Genomic DNA, 23,614 nt, shown 5'->3' on the forward strand with positions numbered 1-23,614 from the left:
AGTACCTTTTCTCGCTTGGGTTTTACTTCTCTGGCCACATCACAATAGTCCATCACTGCCTCTACAAATTTTAACATTCCTGACCCGGCTTTGCTAATTGCTTGCATTTCTTCAAGTGATGTGTTCAGATTCTTCAAAAATCCTGTAATAAAAACATGAGTTTATTGTTCATCCATAAAATAATACAGTAACACTTTAAATGGAGCCGTTACGTATTTACTCTTATGTAACAAGACCTGAATAATGGCTTTGTTTGGTCTTCATAACACTTTTAAAACATCTGTAGAGTAAAAGATACATTTTTCTGGATCTAAACTAAAGTGTTACAATACCATATATACTCGTGTTTAAGTTCTCCCACTGATAAGTCGGGGCTTGATTTTTACCGTATAATTTCTGGTATTTTATAATGTCGGTCGTACAAGTTGAACGTGGAAAACTCACGGTATTGGTCCAAGAGTATTGGCGCACCCGAGTACAGAAGAGTATTAGGGCCACGGAGAAGAAAAAAAAAAAGTGTACGTCGAGAATAAAGTCGACATGTTGACTTTATTCTCGTAGTTTATTATTATTAAAGTAGAACGTTGTAAACATCATTTTAAAATCAATTTACTAGATTTTCTCAATCCCCGTCATAAGTAATGTAGCACATTAAATGCTTTGTGTTAAGTGTTCTCTGACCCATGGTACTTGAACTGACTTCCTCTCCTCGACTTTATTCTCGACATATACTGTTTTCATTTCTTCTCATTGGCCGTAATACACTTCTGTACCTGAGAGACTCACCACGGAGCACATGGCCTTTTTTTTCTACGTATTGTGCCTACATGACCACACAGTAATACCCAAACTATTCTGAACTGACGTTTACACTGATTTGTGTTTTTTGTATCTCACACCCTCATATACTTTTATCGTAAAAGCAATCCTTATCTACGATGGAGCGTTCGATCAGAAGAAAATATGAAGCTGGTTTTAAATTAAAAGTCGTTGAAGTGGCGAAAGAAATTGGTAACAGTGCTGCTGCAACAAATTTCGATGCGTCTGAGAAACTGGTGCGAGACTGGAGGAGGTAAGACGATGTAAAAAAAGAATATTTAAGTGTCGCATTTTTGAGTGGGCATATAACTCGGGGTCTGATTTTATGATCAATATTTAGGGTTTCAAGACCCGACTTATACGCGAGTAAATACGGTAATACTTTTTCCTACTACTAAAAAAAGTTGCTACTTTCTTCAGTACATAAGAACAGCACAGCAAACTGCAAATTATATCAACTAGAGGTTGGTAAGACAGCACAGAAAAAGCATGCTAATGGAACCCTTACGCTCTAACAGACGAACCACCACATACAATAAATGTCACTTTGTCAATTGGCATATGTAAAAATCTAAATTATGAACACAAATTAAACAAAAATATTAAAAATAGTTTCTAAAGTTAGAAAAATGCTCACAATGCAAAATACCTTTTACAGTTTTTACTTGATTTATGGAGATTGCATCACAGTCCATCTCCATCAGAGTTCGCAGGAAATTTGCCTCAGACATCATCCCTTTAGCAGACTTCCAAGAGATGTCTTTATATCCCCTCATGACAAGAACGCACTCGCATACCACTTGAACTTGTTTGGGTGGTTTTGCAAAAGACCTGTTAGAAGCAGAGAACCAAAACTTGGCTATTAAATGAATCACTGAGGGAAACATGGATACGCTAGTCCATGAAGTCCTTACAATTTAATTTATAACGTCTTCCACCCTACTAAATGATCTGGGTCACGTCTAGTATTACCAGTATATAAAGAATAATAATAATAATAATAAATGTGGCCTTTTGATCCTTCAGCATGCCAGAAGACCTTGCTAGAATTCTTTTTTTTTTATTTTTGATTAAGAAGTTCACTAAAAATCCCCAGGCATCCTGTCCAAAGGTTCACGTATGAACTTGTCAAGCATCAGCCTCAATTGACAAATAGAACAAAAATAAGGCCGAGTTTAAACAAATACCACAGAAACAAACAGATACTTAAACATTACTGAAAGTACTTATGTGCTAGTATTGTGCTTTAGTTTTTGGATTTCCCGACATCTGTAAAGCCCAAGAAACTGGGTTTGTTTTTCTAAGATATGATTCCTGTTTGTTTAATGTAACGACATGGAGTCGCGGTGTCGCCGGCCTCGAGCACAGCAGTCTAAATGTTCTAAAAGACAAACGTCAGCTTTCTTTTTCCCTTAATAACATGATGTGACATAAATGGAAGTTCTAAGCTTCACCTGGCTTCACACTTAACACCACTGTTTGAAGTTTAAAGGTCTCTCGGACATTACATTGTTGTCCTTCCACTAGTGCTGCTCATGTGGTCACTGCTGAATTGGTTAAAAATCCCTTTTACAATATAATTTATTTGAACTCGAGTACTGCTGACGAATCAATCATTGCATGCACTACAGAACAGCAACATAAAAATATAAAATAAAAACCACAGCAGTGCAGGTAAGACACACAGCTTTTTTGCACAGGAGTATTTCAAAAACACGTATTAAAAACCAAACCATGCGTACAACACACAATCACACTGTACTTACATTTTCCTTCAGTAAGTGGCAGAAAACAGAAAATGCATTGAGGTCATCTTGGCAAATATTTTTAAATCCTACCCCCAACAGATAAAAGAAGCACATTTTGACACCATCCCTTCTAAACCGTAGGCTGGACGAAACGGAGCCCATCGTGACTGGGGCGCTCATCACTTGCAGGACACACCGATGTGTGGTGCCCACGACTAACAGATTCTTAAATGTTTACACCAGTAGTGTGGACGGATGAAATACGATACATCTCTGCAGCACTACAGTTTATCAAGTACTGACTGACTGACTGACTGACTGACTCTGTCTTCAATGGGAATCGGTTTTCCTTGCTTTTCTGTATCAAGAACTTTTTCCATATTACGTATGAAATCTTCGAGTTAGAGGGATTTTAGAAACACTCGGTCCAACAATTTCTATTTTTTCTTTTTTGTGCACGAGCGCTCCAGCATACTTCTTTTGCTCCATAAGTGTGGTGTGTAGTGGAGAGTGCACTTGCAGACAGCTTTTAACTATACAACTTTGTACAAAAAAAGTATGAAATCCATTAAAACAAGAAAAGAAAAAATCATTCAGGCAGATAAAGCAAATGAAGCTGTTACACGTACGGCTAATTTAAATGAAATCGATTCAAAGAGCAGCGACGTTGGTGCTTTATTAACATTTCATCGAGACGCCTTACCTGATCTCAGTGACATCAGATTTGTCCAGGTCTTGCAGGGCCACTCTAGCCCCCTCCAGCGCAGGTATAGCTTCAGCCAGAGAGCTCTCGGCATCTTCTCGCTCCACCGCTATCACTTTGTTCTGCTCCTCGATTTCTGCTGCTTTCTCCACAGCTAGTTTCTCCTTCTCCTTGGCTGCAAACAAACGCATGGAGACGTTAGGTACCTGACTGACATTATTCTGTTTATTATATCATATTTTACACACGGGTTCTTCAAAACAAAAAGAAACCTTCGTTACCACATTGTTTATTACAGGGTGTCCATAAAGCCCGTGTGCAATTTAAAATAGTTATAACTTTGTAAGTATATGTGATGGAAAGAATTCGTAAAAAGGATTAGAAATCTTGATGTATCTAGTTTTTTTTTTTGTCTTTAGAAGTTTTATTTTTGCCATATTTGGGGAAATGAAAATCTACACGACTCTGTTGAACTTGAAAGAGATTCTCCCAAAGTTAATGTGTGGTGTGCTTTGGGAAAAAATCGAGTCGTAGGGCGTGTTGTTAATGGTGATAGCTATTTAGAAACGCTGCAAAATGACTTTATTTAACTCCAAGATATGGTGACCGAACAACACATGAAACCAGTCTGAATAATAAAACAGGTGAGCTGAAAGACATTTGAGGTAACTAACAAATGGAATGTCTGCCCATGAGGCACAGCACCGGAATGAAGAAGTCAAGCACTTACCGATGGCTGTGCTAACACTTATGGTCTCCAGCAGAGCATCACAAGCTACGGTCTGTTCAGCTAAAACGACTTTCTGTTCAGCCAGCTTCAAATTGAGCTCCTCCAACTGCACACTCGCCTCCTTCAGTTTATCCAGGCCTCCTTCCAGACGTTTGCATTGTGCTTCAAAGAAACAGGAGATTTTGAAATATTCATATTAACATTCATCCAAAAACTTTGGTAACACTTTAGTGTAGCTACTGCAAACAAATGCATCTATTACTCATTTACTAATATGTAATAAGAGCTTAACAAACACTTCTTTAGGTCTTCATGACACTTATAAAGTGTTTATTTATGTCTGCAATGTGACCTGCTAGGCAAACTTCACTTCAGTGTGGTCTGAGGTGGCTTAGCTGAGACTCATCTCTCTTGATATCACAGATTTAGTGTAAGACCTGAGAATCCTTCACATTAACAAGTCATTTACCATCATGCCACTCTGCACAGAGCTGAATAACCGGTCTACTGATGTCTTATAACCATAATTCAGACGACAAGAAGCCTTTGTTAGGGTCTCGCTAAATAAGAGGAAGTCAGTAATAGAATCTAAACTAAAGTGCTACCAAAACCTCCTCTACATAAAGCAGTGATATTAGCAGTAAAACACTGTAGGCCAATATTTTATTATGTGGAATACTGTAATATGGAAGGATCATATCTTGTTGAAAAGTTTCATATTGTCCTTCCCCAATTGTTCTGTAGTTGGGACACAATAACAGAATTAGTATTTGTAATGAATTTAAAGCACTTGGACGGTGCCAGGTGCCATTTCAGAGTTGTCCTGTTCACAGACTCACAGTCTGGCACACACACACTTGTTTATACTTTCCATATTATGTACACACACACACACACACACACACACACGTATTATTTACTTTTTGTAAAACTTAAAATGCTCCATTGTGTTAAGGTTCAGTGTTAAGGTTCACTACGATTGACAGATTTGCTTTTGAAACAGAATATCAACAAGCTAATGTCTTGACACACAGAGGCACAGAGACATTCAATGACACTCAGAATATGGCGAAGTAATGTTCAGGGTTGTCTAAAAAGTACAAAACCTTTGAAATGAAATTGTGAACTTGTCAGAGTGCTTTCTGTATATGCAATCTTAAGTTACAGGTAGAGAAAGAAAAATGATCTAAATGAAGATGGAAATACAGTGTGGTATGCAAAAAAAGATTTAAATGTAGAAGTCGTCTGGGAAGTCTTGTCCTCCCTGAATGGAAAATTTAAAAATCTCTTAACAATTACACAAAGCAAGGAGAAAATATACTATAAAATTAAAGGACACTCACATATCACGTGTTGTAATTCTTTCTGGTTTGCTCTTTATCATCAAACATTCATGCAGTTTTATTCTTCAATGCAAGATGATAACTCCACTCCAAGTTTTTATTGATGATCTGATGATGCTTTTTAAGACAAGATTTTCGTACTGCTCTTCCACAGACATCATCTAATCACTCCCAATCCGCCTACCTCCTGTCCTAATCACACTTTCATTTTATCTTGAGAGTGCTCATTTCCAAAATAGACGCATACAACACATTCACATTAATTATTAGAACGTTAAAACTCTCTAGACGAGAACAGGCCGTTCAGCCCAACAAAGCTCGCCAGTCCTGTCCAATTATTCCTTCTAAACTAACATCAAGTGGAGTTTTGAAGGTCCCCATCGTCTTACTGTCTACCACACTACTTGGTAGCTTATTCGAAGTGTCTATCGTTCTTTGTGTAAAGAAAAACTTCCTAATGTTTGTGCAAAATTTACCCTCAACAAGTTTCCAACTGGTGCAGTGGGTAGCGCTGCTGCCTCGCAGTTAGGAGACCTGAGGTTCACTTCCCAGGTCCTCCCTGCAGGTTAGGTGCATTGGCGATTCTAAATTGTCCTTGGTGTGTGGCTGTGTGTGTGTGTGTGTGTGTGTGCCCTGCAGTGGGTTGGCATCCTGCTCGGGGTTTGTTTCCTGCCTTGCGCCCTGTGTTGGCTGGGACTGGCTCCAGCAGAGCCCCTGTGACCCTGTAGTTAGGATATAGTGGGTTGGATGATGGATGGAAGTTTCCTACTGTGTCCCCGTGTTCTTGATGAACTCATTTTAAAATAACAGTCTCGATTCACTGGACTGATTCCCTTCATAATTTTAAACACTGCAATCATGTCTCCTCTTAATCTTCTTAACTTAAACTCTATAAGCTCAGCTCTTTTAATCGTTCCTCATAATTCAACCCCTGTAGCCCTGGAATCAGCCTAGTCGCTCTTCTCTGGACCTTCTCTAGTGCGGTTATGTCCTTTTTGTAGCCTGGAGACCCAAACTGCACCCAGGACTCCAGATGAGGCCTCACCAGTGTGTTATAAAGGTTGAGCGTCACCTCCTGTGACTTGTACTCCACACATCAAGGCGCTATATAACCTGACACTCTGTTAGCCTTCTTAATGGCTTCTGAACACTGTTGGGAAGTCGATAGCATAGAGTCCACTATGACTCCTAAATCCTTCTCATAAGGATAGTTATGTTATACGTAACAATAGTAGCAGCCTGACTATTAACAAAAGGAACAGTGCAAATAACAAAAGATCTGATGTGATGTTTTCTTTCATGAACGTCCTTAATACAGACCTGGTACTCTGAGATGGGTTACTTTATTCCTGACTGATGTTACGTCTCTAGAGTTGAAAGAAAAAAGCCCATGCATGACAGGAATGACTTTCATAATGTATGTGACAGAGCCAATGAGAACATTAGGCAAACAATTAAGATGAGAATAAACATTACTGAGAAGATTATTAAGATATATGACGAGAAAAAATAAACTGAAGTGCATTGTGCACATCAACAGAGTGGAAGGTGAAGCACAGAATGACTAGGTGAGGAGGAACAAGCAATGGGATGAAAGTGGAAGAGGAATCTCACACCTTTAAAAACATGTGCAGGACCACCGGTCAAGTTAAGAAGTTTGAGGAACCCAAGTATCTCCTAATTATAAAGTTTCATTCAATAAAAAATGAGATTTTCTAAAAATGAAATACATATATATATATATATAATATATATATATTTTATATAAATATAAAAGATAAAGACAAGATGTTTCTACAGCATTGGTTCCTCTAGACTTTATTTTTTAAAATGTAATCCTATCAGAAGTCTGTTATAAACCAGCTATGTTATATGGGCTGGAGACGGTGGCACTGACCAGAAAGCAGGAGACAGAGCTGGAGGTGGCAGAGTTAAAGATGCTAAGATTCGCATTGAGTGTGACGAGGATGGGCACGATTAGAAATGAGGACATTAGAGGATCAACTCAAGTTGGACGGTTGGGAGACAAAGTCAGAGAGATGAGATTGCGTTGGTTTGGACATGTGCAGAGGAGAGATGAGGGGTATATTGGGAGAAGGACGCTAAGGATAGAGCTGCCAGGGAAGAGGAAAAGAGGAAGGTTTATGGATGTGGTGAGAGAGGACATGCAGGTGATGGGGGTGACAGAAAGATATGGAAGAAGATGATCCGCTGTGGTGACCCCTAATGGGAGCAGTGAAAAGAAGAAGATGAAGAAGACGACTGTTATAACTGTGCAGTGTGTCAGGAGTGCTGTATCTTTCTGAATATCAGGACATGTGAATTAGAGCTGCACTTGTGAAATAATCCTTAAACTGTTTATCCTCCTTGGTTTGGTGGGAACAGTAAAAGAGACTGGAATTATACTTCAGTAGCTGTTGGTGTCTCCGTTTCAAATGTAATATAAAAAAAAATCAATGACAAGATCAAAATAAAATTCAGTTCAGACAGTCCGGCAAACTAAACATACAGTATGTAGATAAAAGTTCATACCCAAGATGAAATTGTCTTTTTCCTCCAGCAGCTTGCAATATGTACTAATAAAATCTAAGTAATTTTTTGGTGTCACATAGTTGCTGCGTCTCAGTTTCTGGTGAAATATTTTGCTAAATTCTCCAACTGACTCGTGGATCATGCAGACGTGACCAGTCACCGCTTCAGTGTGTTGAGATGGTATCATTGGATTCTCCCCTGTCAAGAGGATTTCAATAATTAAAAACACACACACACTGTTTACTATATCCTTCAAAAATGAATTTTAAAGAAATGTACATAAGTTATAAAATCAAGCAAGACAAAGTGAAGTTAAAAAAGTAAAAATACTACTTGTGTGGCATGTCTACAGAGTCTGCTTTACCAACCACACCACACAAACGGAACCCTTAAGATACGAGAGGTTCTGAGGACGGACAATCGAGGGGTCAGATAAACACACCAAGTAAAGAGAGAGATGACAATACAGACCAGTACTAAAATGAGACTACGTGAATCAGTTATTTTTGCAATGTGGATTTATCTAAACATCCACCACAATGTAAAATGTAAAAATCATCTGGAATCGTTCACCTTTACGTAGCTTGTGATTGATTTCAAAACTGTACAGATCATTATAAATATTACACATTAAAACAGGCTATCCAGTAAATACTGAGAGAATATCCATTTTACCAAGGAAAGATTGGGCAACTGCTTGCAAAGCTTGTGGAGGCCAAGGCAGGAACCAGTCAATTCCAGTGTTATTCACCAGTCCTTAGACAGAAATAAAAAATAAGCATTTACAAATAAAATATGCATATATATAAAAAAAAAAACAAAAACAAAGTACCACCATGCAAAAAGTTTTGTACCTGGAAAATTCCTGCACCGCGTTCTGAGGGTCTCTCCTACAGGAGACATTCCCAAGACGATGTGAAGATTGTTAGCACTCTTGTTAACAAAATACTGCCAGACACTTTCTTTGGCAGGTCCAAACCCAAGTTTTGCTGCTTCATCACGAATTTGTCCAAGAATGGATTCTTTTTCATCATCTGGAAAAAGAGCTGGGACCATGCCTAAAAGAAAATAGCGGGTTATGCAATGTACTGAAGATCGTGTTTATTAGGGGCATGGGATTCTAATAGAATGAGCACGAGCATGGCAAAGGCGCTATTAAAAATAAACATTCTCATGACCCTGGGATGGAAAATGGATGGATGGATTATTAAAACAACGGTTCCAGAATTAAGTTTGAAGAAACACACAACAATCGCCCAAAGTCTTGTCACTTCGACACAAGTTTATGTGGTGTACTGTAGACACCCTGTTGCTGTTTAAATAATTGCATAGGGGCAGTGAAATAGTCAAAGTTCTGCAGTAAGACCAGGTTACCTGAAAATAGTTAAAGGGAACCCATCGTCCAGCCAACAAGTAGACTGCGTTATTTATACTCACTCTCCTTTGGTAAATAAACTTAGAATCTAAAAGATCCATAAGTTTAAAAAAATTTTAAAATCTGCAAATTCCACACAGTGGGTGACTACCCCAGGCTATCAACTGATCACATTAACAAACATTTAGGTTAACAGGAGGAGGTTAGGAGCCAACGCTGATACAGTGCCTTGCTGCACCCACCACATGACGATGTCAGATTAGGACCCGAGTGCAGCCATGCAACGGGTGACACCTCAGCACCACACGAGTTCAGATGGAAAGGAACCAACATGAGGTTTTTAATGGTGGCCAGAGTGCCAATTCTGCCACCAACCCTCAGGTTTGGAGGGCCTACATGCAGGGCTGGGTGCAGATTAACGTCATACCCAGGACGGAGCAATTGCAGGTTAAGGGCCCAACAGAGCAGAGTCACTTTTGGCGGACCGGCAGCCTTCCAAGTGCCAGTGCAGATCCCTACCCTCATGGCCACCACTCCACCCCATTAGACTAATAAGAAGTCCAAAATAAACAAGATAATCCTTACTTCATACGTGGATGCAGCGATCACTTTAAGACAACAAATGGCAGATCAATTAGGTTAATAAATCTAAATTAAGCACATCAAAATTTGTAAACATTTGTGTGAAGGATGAATTCAAACTGGATCTGTCAAATGTAAAGCAACACTTTACTAGTGGGATCACACAAAGTTCTAAGCAGTGGTTGGTACCTGATGTTAGCATGTTATTAATCAGCTCCAGGAAGCCTTCTTCTGACACGTGCGCATCAGTAAACATGAATACCACTTTCTTGTTCTCAATTCCAAGTTTTAGGTAGAGTGTTTTGAGATCTTCACGGAAGTTGCTTTCCCCATATCCACGACTCAGAGTGATTTCAAACACCTGATTCCAAAAACAAGGATGCAAACAAACATAATTAGAACGCACACTGCAAACCTGCTTATAATAAAGCTAATATTAAGGGGCTTTACATTATGAAATGCGGAAAATAAATCAACACATTCATAAAACTTGCCTCACATCCTGCTGCAAAGGCTGCAAGTTTAGTTAACGATTGCTTCCCTGATCCACCGACACCTATGAGCAGAGCATGTCCTCGATTCATCCTGATAATCCTGTGAACCCGGGTCAAGTGCTCCAGGGCGTCGTCAAACAAAACCAGGTTCATGCGTGATTTTGTTTCATTATACTCCTCCAAAATTTCCTGAAATGAGACATTTTCTAAAGTGAATTCAAATTTTAAAAAGAAATGAAATGTGATAAAGGAAGAAAGGAAGCAGCACTGCCAGAAGCACATTCAGCAGACAGCCACTAAGAACCTTCCAAGAGAACCTTGACGCCCTTGTTGCCATTGAGTTTTTTATTTAAATGTAATGTGCAGCCATAGCCTTAGAGTCCCCTCAAAATGTGTTTTAATCATTTTATTTTCAGATATCCATACATTTCATTAAAAATGCCCAGACCCAGTGGATCACGCTGCTGTCTCACGGATCTGCTGTTGTGTGGTTTTCTATACGGGTTCTCCAGATTTCCTCTCAAACCCCAAAGCCTGGTGTGGTAAGTGAATTCACTGTTCCAAACTTGCACGGGGCAGAGGACTACGTTTCGAACAAAGATTCTCCAACACAGGTCTGCATTATCTTGCATTTCCACTAAAACCTATTAGTTCTTGCACCATCAGCAGATGTAGTGTGAACCACAACGAGAGAAAAAGCGTTCTGTTTCATTTATATTTTAATTTTCCTAGACATGCACTGCACATCACTGAAAAATCACTTTTGAAACTGCAGGATAACATAAAATAACACTATTAAACATCTCTATTCCAAACCAGGCTCCGCCTGGGGGCTGTGACGATCCCAGCAACACAGAGGGCAAGGCAGGCAACAGCTGTGGACAGGGCACCGGTCTACCACGAGGCCCACACACTCACCATGACACTCACCCTGGACAATTCAGAATCACATACTAAACTAACACAAAACCAAAGTATCCAGAGGAAAACCCAAACCAAGAGCAAACTCCACACAGACGACCACTGGGAGAGATTTGAACGCAGGGTCCTGGATTCATGAACAAGCAGCTCTGCCCACTCTGGCACTATGCCACCTGTTTATTTGTTTCCTTTCTTGAAGTCTTCCACTGATATCAAGTGGCACATACAGTAAAGTTAACCAAAAATAATTTAATTTCGTAAAGAGAACAAGTTTGGTTGTCTCTGTTTGACAGCAGGCACAATCTTTACTATGTGCAACAATAAAATACGATCATAGTACTGCGTTCTTAAATGCCAGAGTTGCTTCCTGCTCTGCTGCCAGGTTAGGTACCCGCACCCCATGACCCATGATAAACGCTTATTTCCATTCTCCCTCTACCAGTGTAATGTTACCTGGTGGGCAGGAGCTTCACTTGGCAACATGAGGTAGACAAAAGAAACTCCGTCTGGACTATGGCAAGCCAGGCTGACATTTAGAGACATTTCATAACGTGAAACAATGCAATACTTTGGACAAAACTCAAAGTTCTTTAGCCATTGAGTAAATGAAGTATATTCCAGAGGCAAATAAGAAGCTGTGTTTTATGATTGGCTGGGCAGCAATGACTATTTTGATTGGCCATGTCACACACAAGTATACAAGGGAGGACATCTTCAGAGCTCCTCAGGATCGGACGATACCTCCCCAATCAGAGAGGGGGCGCTGTCATCTACTGTCTGTTCTCTTATACCCTCAGTTCTGAGGCTCACAAAGTTCTGCTTCCTCCCATTAGCCACAACCCTTCTAGACCAGCAAAATGTAAGCAGCTCAACTCAACTCACCCAGAAGTCATAGTGCAGACTGGAACCTGCCCAAAATATATCGTACACTTACCCGATGATCATGTTCACAAACAGAGTTTTACAAAAACTTAATTCTATAAGGAAGTACCCCCAAGCAAGATAAGGTGCTGCCAATATACAGTACAATTCCCAAAGAGTTTGTACGTAAAACTCCTTGTAACACACCGGATTCTGCTCAGATATCTCTGGTACAAAACCTTATAGTTCTGTGTCAAGACGTTTTCACAAACAAACAAAAAAACAAAAAGGAAAAGCTGACAAGGTATTCCAATATTATGTTTAAAGGTATCCAAAATTTTAATATGAATCAATGTGAATGTACAAAAAGTATAATCTGGTAGACTTCACCTGAAACAGAGCCTTGGATGCATCGTAGTCTTGAATGTCTTCATATACTCGGGGCTCTGCATCATTCAACGCCGTCCTGTAGTCTCCAAAAAGAATAGGATCGCGGATAGCGGACTCCAACTCAGATTTAAAATGTTCTTCGATTAAGTTTTTAATATGGGTCTGGACCTTGAGGTTGCAAGAGAAAAGTAATTGTTAAAGGTCTGTGTATGACTGTACAGAGGTATAAGGCAGGAGAGGAATATGTGCTGGACCTTGGCCGTGTCTGGACGTGTGGCCTGCACAGTTTCATGGAGGACTACAAGCCCCGATGTCCCTAACCCTCTGGTGTCTACCTCAGTCCCTCACTTAGTAAGAAGAGTGGTTAAGGTCTTATGAACTCATGGTAAGCTCATTCAGCTTTGTTCATCTTTATTATAAACATCTTAGAGAGGAATAAGGAAGGTTTTGCATATTTAATAAATGCGGCATAAAAGAGTTTAAGTACTGCACAAAAGGTCAAGGGAACAAAAACATGTCATTTTAAACTATATGGTTTATTTGGGTTGTACTGAGAAATGTCAACAGAAATGGAATGCGCTTACATTAAAACCCTATGAACATTTTACCAAACAAACTTGCTAATTAAATATCTCGTGACTGACAAGCTCAGGGTCATTCCGAGTGACATTACACGCAGATTAGTAAGATAGGTGGTGTATTACAGGACAGAGGAAAATACTCCTGGAAACTGTAAAAAGTCTGTCATCACCACCAACATCCCACGGTCTTCATTCTGTTTAAAACCTGACCTCTTGGGTTCTTTGCCTCACTACACCAATGTGTATTGTGGATATCCAGCTTGACCGCCTACAGCAGGGGTCGCCAACTCCGGTCCTGGAGGACCACCGTGGCTGCAGGTTTTCATTCTAACCGTTTTCTTAGCAACCTATCTTTGCTGCTAATTGACTTTGTTTGAATTCATTTTGAAATTTGACTTGTTCTTGAAGACTTTGACCCCTTTAATTGTTTCTTTTTCCTTAATTAGCCGTCAAACAATGAGATACAAAATGAACCGAAACAGGACCAGCAAACTGTGTCCATCATGCAATATCTGAGAATAAGGAGAGATGAAGGTCTCAGGAATGTTGGTCTGCTCAGGTCCACAAAACATTTGACCAGAGCTCTTAGAAAAGACAAAATCAACAATTGCAGAAATGTCTGCTACTGCACAATGAGAGCAGCAGCAAGAATTAAAGAACGGGTTTAATTAACGACAAGAATCAGAGCCTCATTAAGCAACTGGTTGGAGTTTGAGGCCCTTAGGTGGTCTTCTGTTGGCTCACTCACTTCACATTTTACTTCTGTTTGGGTGCCATTTAAGGAAAGAAATGAAACAATTCAGAGGAACGATGAAGAAATTCAGGGGAAAAAATCTTAAAAAAGGTCAACTAAAATTAATTCAAAAAGAAGTTAAGTAGCAGCAAAAACAGCTCACTAATTAAGAAAAAGGGTTAGAGTGAAAACCTGCAGCCATGGTGGTCCTCCAGGACTCGTCTACAGTACTACAGCATCGCTGTAATTCCCAAAAACTCACAACAATATCCTCCCTGTTTTAGGTGAAGCTCCCTTATTTCAGTATATTTTCAATTTCCTGACATTTTTAAAATAGCTAACCTTCATTTTGCATTTTTATTGTTTTAACATCAAAACAATTTACATGAGGTTCTTGTGATGAATTTTCATCTTGATATCGTAAATGCAGATATTAGTGAGTGTGAAGGCTTTTTCTACTACATATTGACATAATCCGGCACCACTCTAAGATGCACGAACAAAGCATTTTTAAAATGTACTAAAAAAATGCTGAAGAAATCATTTTGAATTGAAAAATACCAAACTTATCCCTTGAAAGCCTCCCACAGTATCATAATATTTTCCAATACTTGAAGGATGTATCTGGTAATGTAGAAAAGGAGGAACACCTTATGTATTTTATAAAGATTCAAAGGTAAGACGCCTCATTTTAATAAAATAAAAAGCTTACCAATGTTTTGTCGGTTTCATTAATAAGTCTATCATGAAACACTCGGAGACATTCATTTCTCCACACTCTCACAAACTGAGCAACAGTCAGAAATCTGCACATTAAATAAGACAAAAAGTCATTAACATTGAGGTAATAAAAGATACACATACGATAACATAAGAAACTACAAAACAATGTTAGCTTATTGCTCCTCCACCATTACTTACAGCACACCAATGACATTTAAATAATCAAAGAGATACACCAGGATGCTATCAAGTATAAAATCTACTAAATCTACCTTAGTTTCACATAATACACAAGGATTAAGTTGATGAGCCTTTAACAACGTATAAATTAATCCAGCTTAACTACACAATAATAATAATAATAATACAATAGAATACATGCAAAAATAATATTTTTCCAAAAATTCTGTTTTAACGTGACTGTTATAAATCGAAGTGTTCATTTTCTAATCCACCCGCACATTTGTCCAATTTCATAACCATAGGTCACATGCGGAGATTATCTAAGCAGCACTGGGCACAGGGCACAAACCAACCCTGGAGTATGTGCCAGGCAATCAGAGGGTACAATTACGCACACACACACCCGCCCACAGTACACTCCACCTTAATAAAGAATTTGGACATAAAGAGGAATGGATGCTTCTCCTAACTTTCAATTCAGACTTACTAATATAATACAAAACGCTTACACTTACTGTAGACACAAATACCAACACATCTTCATGAAAGCAGTTAATTAAGAAGACAGAACCATCCATCGGCTCAGGTGCCCAGCCTGGCAGCATCATGCTCAAGGTGGGACTCCAAGTTAGCCGACTGTCCTCAGCTCATGCAGGCGCCCACTCTCACCCCTCTAGGGACAATCTTAGAGGACCCCAGGTACTCACAAACATGAGGAGAAACCGGCACAGCCAAGGGGCTAACTAACATGGAGCCTCCAGAGAGAGCTGGCATTTAACACCAGCTAACATACCGTAGGTCTCCTTCCTTAGCTCATATCCACAAGCACACACCTCAAAGCTACACCACTGTGACAACGCAATGCCACCAGCAGGCTGTTGAGCACCCCAAAATCTAACTGACGTACGCAAGAACATTACAAAAAGATACCAAACCATCTCAGTTTTATAAAACAGACTAGCAAATGATATCGAGATGTGCGCTTGTGAGTCAAATACTAGCTGGACATACAGGGCAGAGATATTAATCTGGCCATTTCATTTCATTTCATCATTAGACATTTGCATGTTGTTCTTCTATTCTATGCAAAACTAGACAGATTTCAGTTTATTGTGTTCTCACCTCTCTGGGGTGGTTAGGATGAGTCCGTTATAAACTCTTGAAAGGTCTCTCAAGTTAAAAATGTAGTGGAATTTGGAGGGGGTGGGCGGCAGGTCGCGGATTATGTTTTTATAAAGCTCCAAGGTGCTGAAAGTAATTTTGTCACAAATGCCTTGAATGTCTTCCTCAAATGGCTGGTGATACATTAAAAACAATATTGGTGACAAGTTATTTTATCAGGGATTATTTTCCAAAATACAATTTAAGAATAAAATGTTATCAACCTCATTATTTTAATGCTAAGTACATTAAAGTGTGCAGGCCCCTTTCTCATTAGCATCATTACGTTACATGTTTACTGTAACTCGACTTTTGGTGTCCTTACCCAGTAGACATCACTACAGTTCTACGTATCTACTGTCACACACACGTTGCATTATTTTATTTTGTACTCAGCCTTGTTGTAATAAGTTCTTTGTGACAGTGCTTGTTATGAACAGCATCAGACTGGCCAAGTACTACACAACCAACAGATCACCCATAGCAATGAACAAGGTTATTAGGTTAAATAACAAATATAAGAAATGCTTTGACAGAGCAGAAGTGCAGTGTTTATTTAAAATTAAAATCAGGCCTACCCTGGTGTGTCCTTTAAGAATTGAGGAGTATATTAAGTGCAAGGATTCTTCTGCAGGGAAAGGGACATTAAATACAGTGAAAAGGGATATAAATCTGGGGTCCACTTCATTGCGACCCCCTCCTGCCTTTCCCATCGCGGCCACAAAACCCAAGTCTCTGAGAATTTTGTAATTTAACTCTTTTCCACGGTCATACATTCCGCCTTTTTCAAGAAGCAGTTTCAAGAGTGCTATAGGCTGTTGTGTGCCATATTCATCAACCTAAAATAAAAAGAAAAATATTTTATTGTATCGGACATAAGTGAAGTACACAGTGCTAGAAAGCCTAAGAGAAGAACAAATCAACAGTATAATCACAGAAAATATTGAAAGCAGCAGTGGCGTAGCTAGGGGCGGGCGGAGGGGGCGGCACATTTTTGGGGGCGGCATTATTGGCCAAAAGGCTCGGAACACTTCACATGTAAGCAGCAGGGTTCGGAAAAATATCACTCATGAATGAATTTTCTGATTTTCATCCAGAAATGCTTCAAAAATCATTTTCAGACGGTCCTTCTGTGACGGCATCAGACACAGCAGTTGAAATTTAGACAAAAATAAACAGAAACATTAGATAGATAGATAGATAGATAGATAGATAGATAGATAGATAGATAGATAGATAGATAGATAGATAGAAGGCACATATGATAGACAGCTACACAGACTGAGTGAATGCAGTATGCGTCAATGACATCCACACACTTTCAGATCACAGAACACTAATTCACAATGTATAATAATAATAATAATAATAATTCTTTACATTTATATAATTTCGTTTCGTTATCGATCCGAATGCGTTCTTGCTCATCCCCACCTATCACTCGTACACCACACCGGTTCTGGTTTTCACAGTGTAATTATATTAAACTAGTAATCAGAACACGGCTTATCAGTGCGTCTGTACTATATTCTTGTCTAGTTGATGCTTATAGATAATTATATGTGAAAAAAATATTGCTGTCTCTCTATATATAAATAAATCTATGCAAAATGTATCTTAATTTTTCTCTATACCTCATTTTAATTTTCTATTTAAATAGGTTAACATATTCAGATATGTTGAAGCCCCAAACTCGAGCTACGCCACTGGAAAGCGGTACAGTTTTCAGCTTAAAGCACTCGATATTCAAGAATGACTTGTCAGACGAATGATTAACTTGTAAAATTAAGCCATTTCCTACTTTGCAAATAAAATGAAATACAACAAAAAACATTTTTTAAATAAAGACGCATTCTTTTGACGGTTTCTTGATTACACATCCAGAACAATTCCTCAAATTGAATGTTAACTAACGTAAATGTAGCTTGGATCAGATTACCTTGGGCATGTTAAGGTCATCCATGAACACTAAGAGCCGCTTTCCCATTGGGGGGCCGTAAGTATCTTTACTTCTCTTCTCCACATTGGCCTCCAAGTTTCTTTGAAGATCCATTGAAGTTGTCCGGGATGAGAAATTGATTGTTAATACCATCTAATAAAGAAAGGCAAAGGAATCCAAAATTGTTAATACACAAACTGAGAAACACAGCAACTCCGAAGAAAAACTGAGAAAGCTACTTAGACCTTTATCTAACGCCATGAATACTCATAAAGAGACATACGACACCAACCCAATATGGCGCTGTTCAGCATTATTTATTCACTTCTTATCTTTACTGTATACTTTAAAGCTGCTCTGTTTAAAGCAGTACTATTAGAAAAACATACTGTTTTAAAAGAAGAGCGTAACCTAAAGTGTTTTTAATCAACTAGATTATACATTTTCTTTTACCAAAAAAAAATCTTTCAAGAAGCATACTGCCACTTCACTCTTATTAATCCATTCCGAATTATAACACTGAGTGTTCACCTTAAGTTGCTCAGTCATTTTAATGACAAGCGTAAGAAAAGAAGTAAAATTATTCAAATTAAGGTTGACAACTGAGATCCTTGGCCTCCAACATACACAAAAAGTTTCAAGAACTTTATTGAAAAATCAAAAATAAGTTAGATCATAACACTTAATTAGATTCTGCCTTTTGCTTCTACTACAGACAATAAAACAGAACTAATTAATACAAAAATAAGAAGAACAACAACATACAGTGCTGTCAGGATTGAGATTTTTCAAGAAGTTCTGAGTTGTGGCAGTTTTGGATGTACCAGAGTCTCCAACTAGAATAACTGGTCTCTTGATTTTGACCATTTGCTCTAACAACCAATTGGTGCGAGTCGTGTCAATAGTGGGCACTAAAAGAAAAAAAATAAATGATTAGAATTCATAAAATATGTGCCAAATAAAAAAATATAAAAACATAACACTTACCAAGAATGTCAATAAAGCTGACTTCTGGGTTGTGAACATATGTAGCCACTAATTTACTCCATGGCACCCACTTTTTCAGTTCACCATCAAAGTGAAAATCGTATAGTGAAGGCAGTTGCCCTAAAATTGCAAACAACTGAATGAACCCGTCTAATATCTACTCAAAACCAGCAGAACATTAGAGGTAATCCATAGTATGAGGAGAACACGTTGCAGCAGATAAGCCTTACCAGGAAGTTCTCCGGGCCCAGCAAGAGTTTTTGCATCATAGACAGTTGACATAGATGCCAGCTTCTTGATGCACTCATCAAATTTAATTTTTCCTTGTTCTAGTAGAGTACCACCCAATGAACAATACAGAGCTTCGAGGAAATAGCACTCTAGGACGTCTGGTTCAATCTCATCATTTTCCAGTAGGGCATCAAGCATCATACTCAGCTGCACCACCTTTTACAACAAAATAGACATTTATAGTCTTTAAGGGTGACAACAAATTCAACAATTATTACATTTGAGATTATGTTATGATGTTTACTTAAGTTTAAAAGCAAATCAGTGACTCATAAGTTACATGGTACACTTACCATATTCAAATCAGTTTGGGGAACTATCGTCTTCAGCTTTTCTCCCTGCCTGCCGTCCACAATCCCTTCCACGATCATTGCCACTGTATCGGGGACGTACTTGTCAAACAGTCGATTTAGCTCCGTTTGATCCTGAAATTTCAGTAAACAGAAACATGACAGTGTTGCCCTTTAAAAGAACAACTACAAATATCAGAATCAAGTGTGTGTGTGTCAGGTGCAGGCAAGTGTTAAAACAGCCACAGCCTGTGCAATAATCCGCCAAATTACCAGTTCTGTATGAGAACTAAGGGACATCGAAGAGATTTTTAGTTCAGATTATAGCATTAAAAAAGGAAAATTTGCTTTAAAATTTTGATTATATGATACAACAAACAATGTGATAAAGCACCTAATTTAATATGCTAGAAATACCTGTGGTATCAGTTTTCCTTGAGATCGCCATCTTCCTTCTATAGCTGAGTTAAGAGACACGCTACTAAATTCTACCACTTTCTTTACAGTTAAGTTGTTCCCTTCAGATATATACATCATCGCCTATGTAGTTCCAAATAAACAATATTACGAGAACATAAAAACCTAACACTGCCTCGGCTATTAGAGTGTTACTCGAATATTTACTCTTAAATGGAATGCCACCAGTGCCCACAGAGACACTAATTCACCATTTTGGTAAATTCTCTATCAACTGTAGGACACAACCTCCATAACTTTTTCAAAGACAAACACACATGCGACACGGTCCTTTATTCATCCTTCCATTGTTTACCTTTTCAGGTTTTTTTCGTGCCCATTTCTGCCAATAAGGTTTATATCCCAAGTTTTTTGGATCCACGTAGACCATTCCACAACGTGAGACTGTAGCAGGAGATGCATACTGAAGATCACCGACCTATATTGAATAAGATGCTAAGTTACTATTATTTATTAGACTCATAGCTATGGTACTACAAAGTACTCAACAGTACTGAGAAAGTAAACAAATAGTCTCACCTCAAATAGTAAAGCACAGTGCGTCTGCAGGCGGATTCGTTCTCCATTAGCAAGTGTCAGCAGTTTGTTATCATCCATTACCGAATTCATATTTTCAACCCACAGTGCATCAACATCGCCATCAAATAAAATATACCTATAAGAAATCACGAACAAAGCAGTGAAAGGATAACGAATTTCAATTCATTTTACTTAGCAATTATTTCATTGCAAGTGCAGATGCTAAACACTTCTGCTTACCGCCTTTCCATCTTATCGGTTGGCTTATTGATGTCTCTGAATATATTAGACAGGATTCCGTCAGTCCAGTCTCGTGTGGTTGGATCCAGTATGCCATATAACTCGATCACACTCATTGCTTTTGGATTAAGTGTGTACAGCTTTGTCACCAAACCAAGCCTACAGAACACAAGTACAAGAAACAATATCAAATTTAAGAATGGAAACTTGTCCATTGTTAAAATAAGGCTGTTAGTCAGTAGCATACCTAGTCTGTGCCTGGCACAAGGTATTAATAACCACAGATTTACCACCACCTGTTGGACCAACTACCATGGTAGTATGACGTGTCATCATTGTCTCGTACATTTGAACCACTTTGTCCACCTAAAAATAGACAACAACAATCCAAATAGTTTACAATAAAGATTTTCTATCTGCAGCATTATTAATATTTAATCACCGAATACCCTCACCTGCACAGGAAGCAGTACATAACCATTCTCAGATAATGACGTCTCCACCTTTTCATTGAAATTGGGGTAGCTGACACGGGGGCAGTCTAGGCCAGGGAACAGATCTGTGATGAGCCCAAGGAATAAAGGCACATCTTCAAATACAAACTTGGGAAGATTCATATCTCGCAAAGCTCTCATTAAAACTTTGTCCTATAAAACAGAAAGACGGTTAAAAAGGATACGCTGTTCAACAACAAGAGCACACAGATCTAGAGAACATGGCGAAGTTCTACCTCTTTTAAATCAGGAGATCCTCTCTTCAGCTCTCCGGCCATTACCAAAACAGATTTCAGTGCACGAAGTCCGAAGTCATAATGATGTTGCTTGGAAAGCTGTTCCTTTGCCAGTTTGTACAGGACAGTCATTTTTTTAGCAAGAATCTGTTATATAATAATTTATATGATCATTTAGAGTAGTAAAAAATGTAAACTCCATTTAAAATCACAAATTGAAAATGACAAATGAAAAGAAAAGTAAAAGGCAGGGTCAAAGTGTTTAGTGTTTATTATATACTAGCAAAATACCTGTGCTTTGCAGCAGAGAAGTAGTGTGCTAAAGAAGTTATGAAAAAGAAACATTTTAAAAATAACGTAACATGATTGTCAATCAGATAGATAGATAGATAGATAGATAGATAGATAGATAGATAGATAGATAGATACTTTATTAATCCCAAGGGGAAATTCACAAGCCTATTGTCGTAGGCTTATTTTAGTACTGAGAGTGAATTTGTGTTTGTAAGTACAGCGTAAAGGATGAGCATGGGGAAATTTGGGCTTCCTATGTATATTGGAAATCGCAGAAATAGTGAAGAGGGGTTTCCCCTATGGGCAGCACGGTGGCGCAGTGGGTAGCGCTGCTGCCTCACAGTTAGGAGACCTGAGGTTCGCTTCCCGGGTCCTCCCTGCGTGGAGTTTGCATGTTCTCCCCGTGTCTGCGTGGGTTTCCTCCCACAGTCCAAAGACATGCAGGTTAGGTGGATTGGCGATTCTAAATTGGCCCTAGTGTGTGTTTGTGTGTGGGTGTGTTTGTGTGTGTCCTGCGGTGGGTTGGCACCCTGCCCAGGATTGGTTCCCTGCCTTGTGCCCTGTGTTGGCTGGGATTGGCTCCAGCAGACCCCCGTGACCCTGTGTTCGGATTCAGCGGGTTGGGAAATGGATGGATGGATGGGTTTCCCCTATCTATATATACAGTTTAGGGGGTACACCCGTTTCCCCCCCCCTTGGACATGAAACATACACAAGTTTTGTAAGTAATTGCGAGGAATGAGCATGCAAAATTTCAGCTTCCCACCTATATGGAAAGTGGGAGAATTAGTGATGAGTCAGTGAGGGCTTTGCCTTTGTGGGAACCAGCCCAGACACAGACAGACAGACGGACATTGTTTAAAGTCCAACACACGTTTATTTTACAATATTCAAGTGCACGCAAACCCAGTGCCGCAGCACCAATCACCCCAAAAGTCCAGGCCCTCAACAAATGCCTTTCCTCCCTCAGACCTCATTCTCTTCCACCCGACTCCAGCCCTTTTATTGTCCCCCCAGATGTGCTCCAGGTGTGTTCTGGTAATCTCCCACCAACACGCCCCAGTGTGGCGGAAGTGCCGGCTGTATCCCCGGAAGCACTCCGGGTGTCCCTGCTCCTCTTCCCCCCAGCACTTCCTGGTGTGGCGGAACTGCTGAGGTCCAGGGCTCTCCAGGCATTGGGGCGCCCCCTGGCGGTGACCACGGGCCCCTACAGGGTTGAGCTTCAAAGCTCTGCCCCCATAGCAACCACGGCGGTCGCCCCCTCATGGTCTGGAGGAGTCGTGAGCCCTCCTCTGGTCCTCTAGGGTGTCCCGGCTGGGTACCACCCCTTGTATATGTAGAGGTAAACGTATTCTGTTTATCTCTACACGCATTGTACATGCTGTTGGAAGATTTACTCGGCATTTTTCAAAAGTGACAAGTCAGTCACGATTTCTTCCTAACGTAGGTCTAATAGAGATAAAGGTCATCAGGAAACGAGTGAGCACAATATGGTCAGCAAGGGGCAGGAAACATTGGCAATAAGGATAAACACAGCTGGAAAAAATAAAAATAAACAAGAAATGGTACCTTTGCCAAAAGAAATCCTTCTGAAAAAAGCATGATTTCACAGATCTGCTGCAAATCGGGCACAATCACCACAACAGGTCTAAAGAGAGCCTTCACCGACTCTGGCAGCTCTGTGCGGCCCGCATACCCTGGGTTCATAGTAATAAAAATGCCCATTCGGTCATCCATTGCGATCTCCTGCCCTTCAAACTGAAGAAAAACAAGTTCTGTCACTGGAGTTTGAAGAGCTCTGTGAAGCACTTTGCACTCGTGAGTCTATTAATATGGAAGTTAATACCACTTCCACAGCAGTAAGCACAAGGTGGAGACTTCCCTGGATGGGATGTTAGTCCAAGACAGGCACGACAGGCCAGATTTAGTGTTGCCCATCAATTTACAAGGCACACCTTAGGAATGTGG

The 23,614-nt window shown here is 39.5% G+C and overlaps 1 protein-coding gene across 1 annotated transcript in view; it reads right to left on the bottom strand.

The window, feature by feature from the left end:
- dnah10 (dynein axonemal heavy chain 10) overlaps positions 1–23,614 on the bottom strand; it is a 112,071-nt gene that overhangs the window by 37,346 nt on the left and 51,111 nt on the right. Inside the window, exons 32-56 of the mRNA XM_051921587.1 lie at positions 23,216–23,404; positions 21,353–21,499; positions 21,078–21,269; positions 20,870–20,988; positions 20,623–20,781; positions 20,383–20,518; positions 20,159–20,281; positions 19,390–19,521; positions 19,036–19,252; positions 18,806–18,925; positions 18,584–18,729; positions 17,819–17,971; positions 16,458–16,718; positions 15,841–16,013; positions 14,525–14,618; positions 12,499–12,666; positions 10,327–10,515; positions 10,022–10,193; positions 8,730–8,933; positions 8,551–8,631; positions 7,876–8,073; positions 4,001–4,162; positions 3,271–3,445; positions 1,469–1,650; positions 6–142 (exon numbers count right to left, since the gene is read on the bottom strand). Coding sequence (XP_051777547.1) covers positions 6–142; positions 1,469–1,650; positions 3,271–3,445; positions 4,001–4,162; positions 7,876–8,073; positions 8,551–8,631; positions 8,730–8,933; positions 10,022–10,193; positions 10,327–10,515; positions 12,499–12,666; positions 14,525–14,618; positions 15,841–16,013; positions 16,458–16,718; positions 17,819–17,971; positions 18,584–18,729; positions 18,806–18,925; positions 19,036–19,252; positions 19,390–19,521; positions 20,159–20,281; positions 20,383–20,518; positions 20,623–20,781; positions 20,870–20,988; positions 21,078–21,269; positions 21,353–21,499; positions 23,216–23,404 — 4,029 coding nt within the window. The remainder of the gene's footprint in view (positions 1–5; positions 143–1,468; positions 1,651–3,270; positions 3,446–4,000; positions 4,163–7,875; positions 8,074–8,550; positions 8,632–8,729; positions 8,934–10,021; positions 10,194–10,326; positions 10,516–12,498; positions 12,667–14,524; positions 14,619–15,840; positions 16,014–16,457; positions 16,719–17,818; positions 17,972–18,583; positions 18,730–18,805; positions 18,926–19,035; positions 19,253–19,389; positions 19,522–20,158; positions 20,282–20,382; positions 20,519–20,622; positions 20,782–20,869; positions 20,989–21,077; positions 21,270–21,352; positions 21,500–23,215; positions 23,405–23,614) is intronic.

Source organism: Erpetoichthys calabaricus, chromosome 18 (genome assembly GCF_900747795.2).
Source record: "Erpetoichthys calabaricus chromosome 18, fErpCal1.3, whole genome shotgun sequence".
Lineage (NCBI taxonomy): Eukaryota > Metazoa > Chordata > Cladistia > Polypteriformes > Polypteridae > Erpetoichthys > Erpetoichthys calabaricus.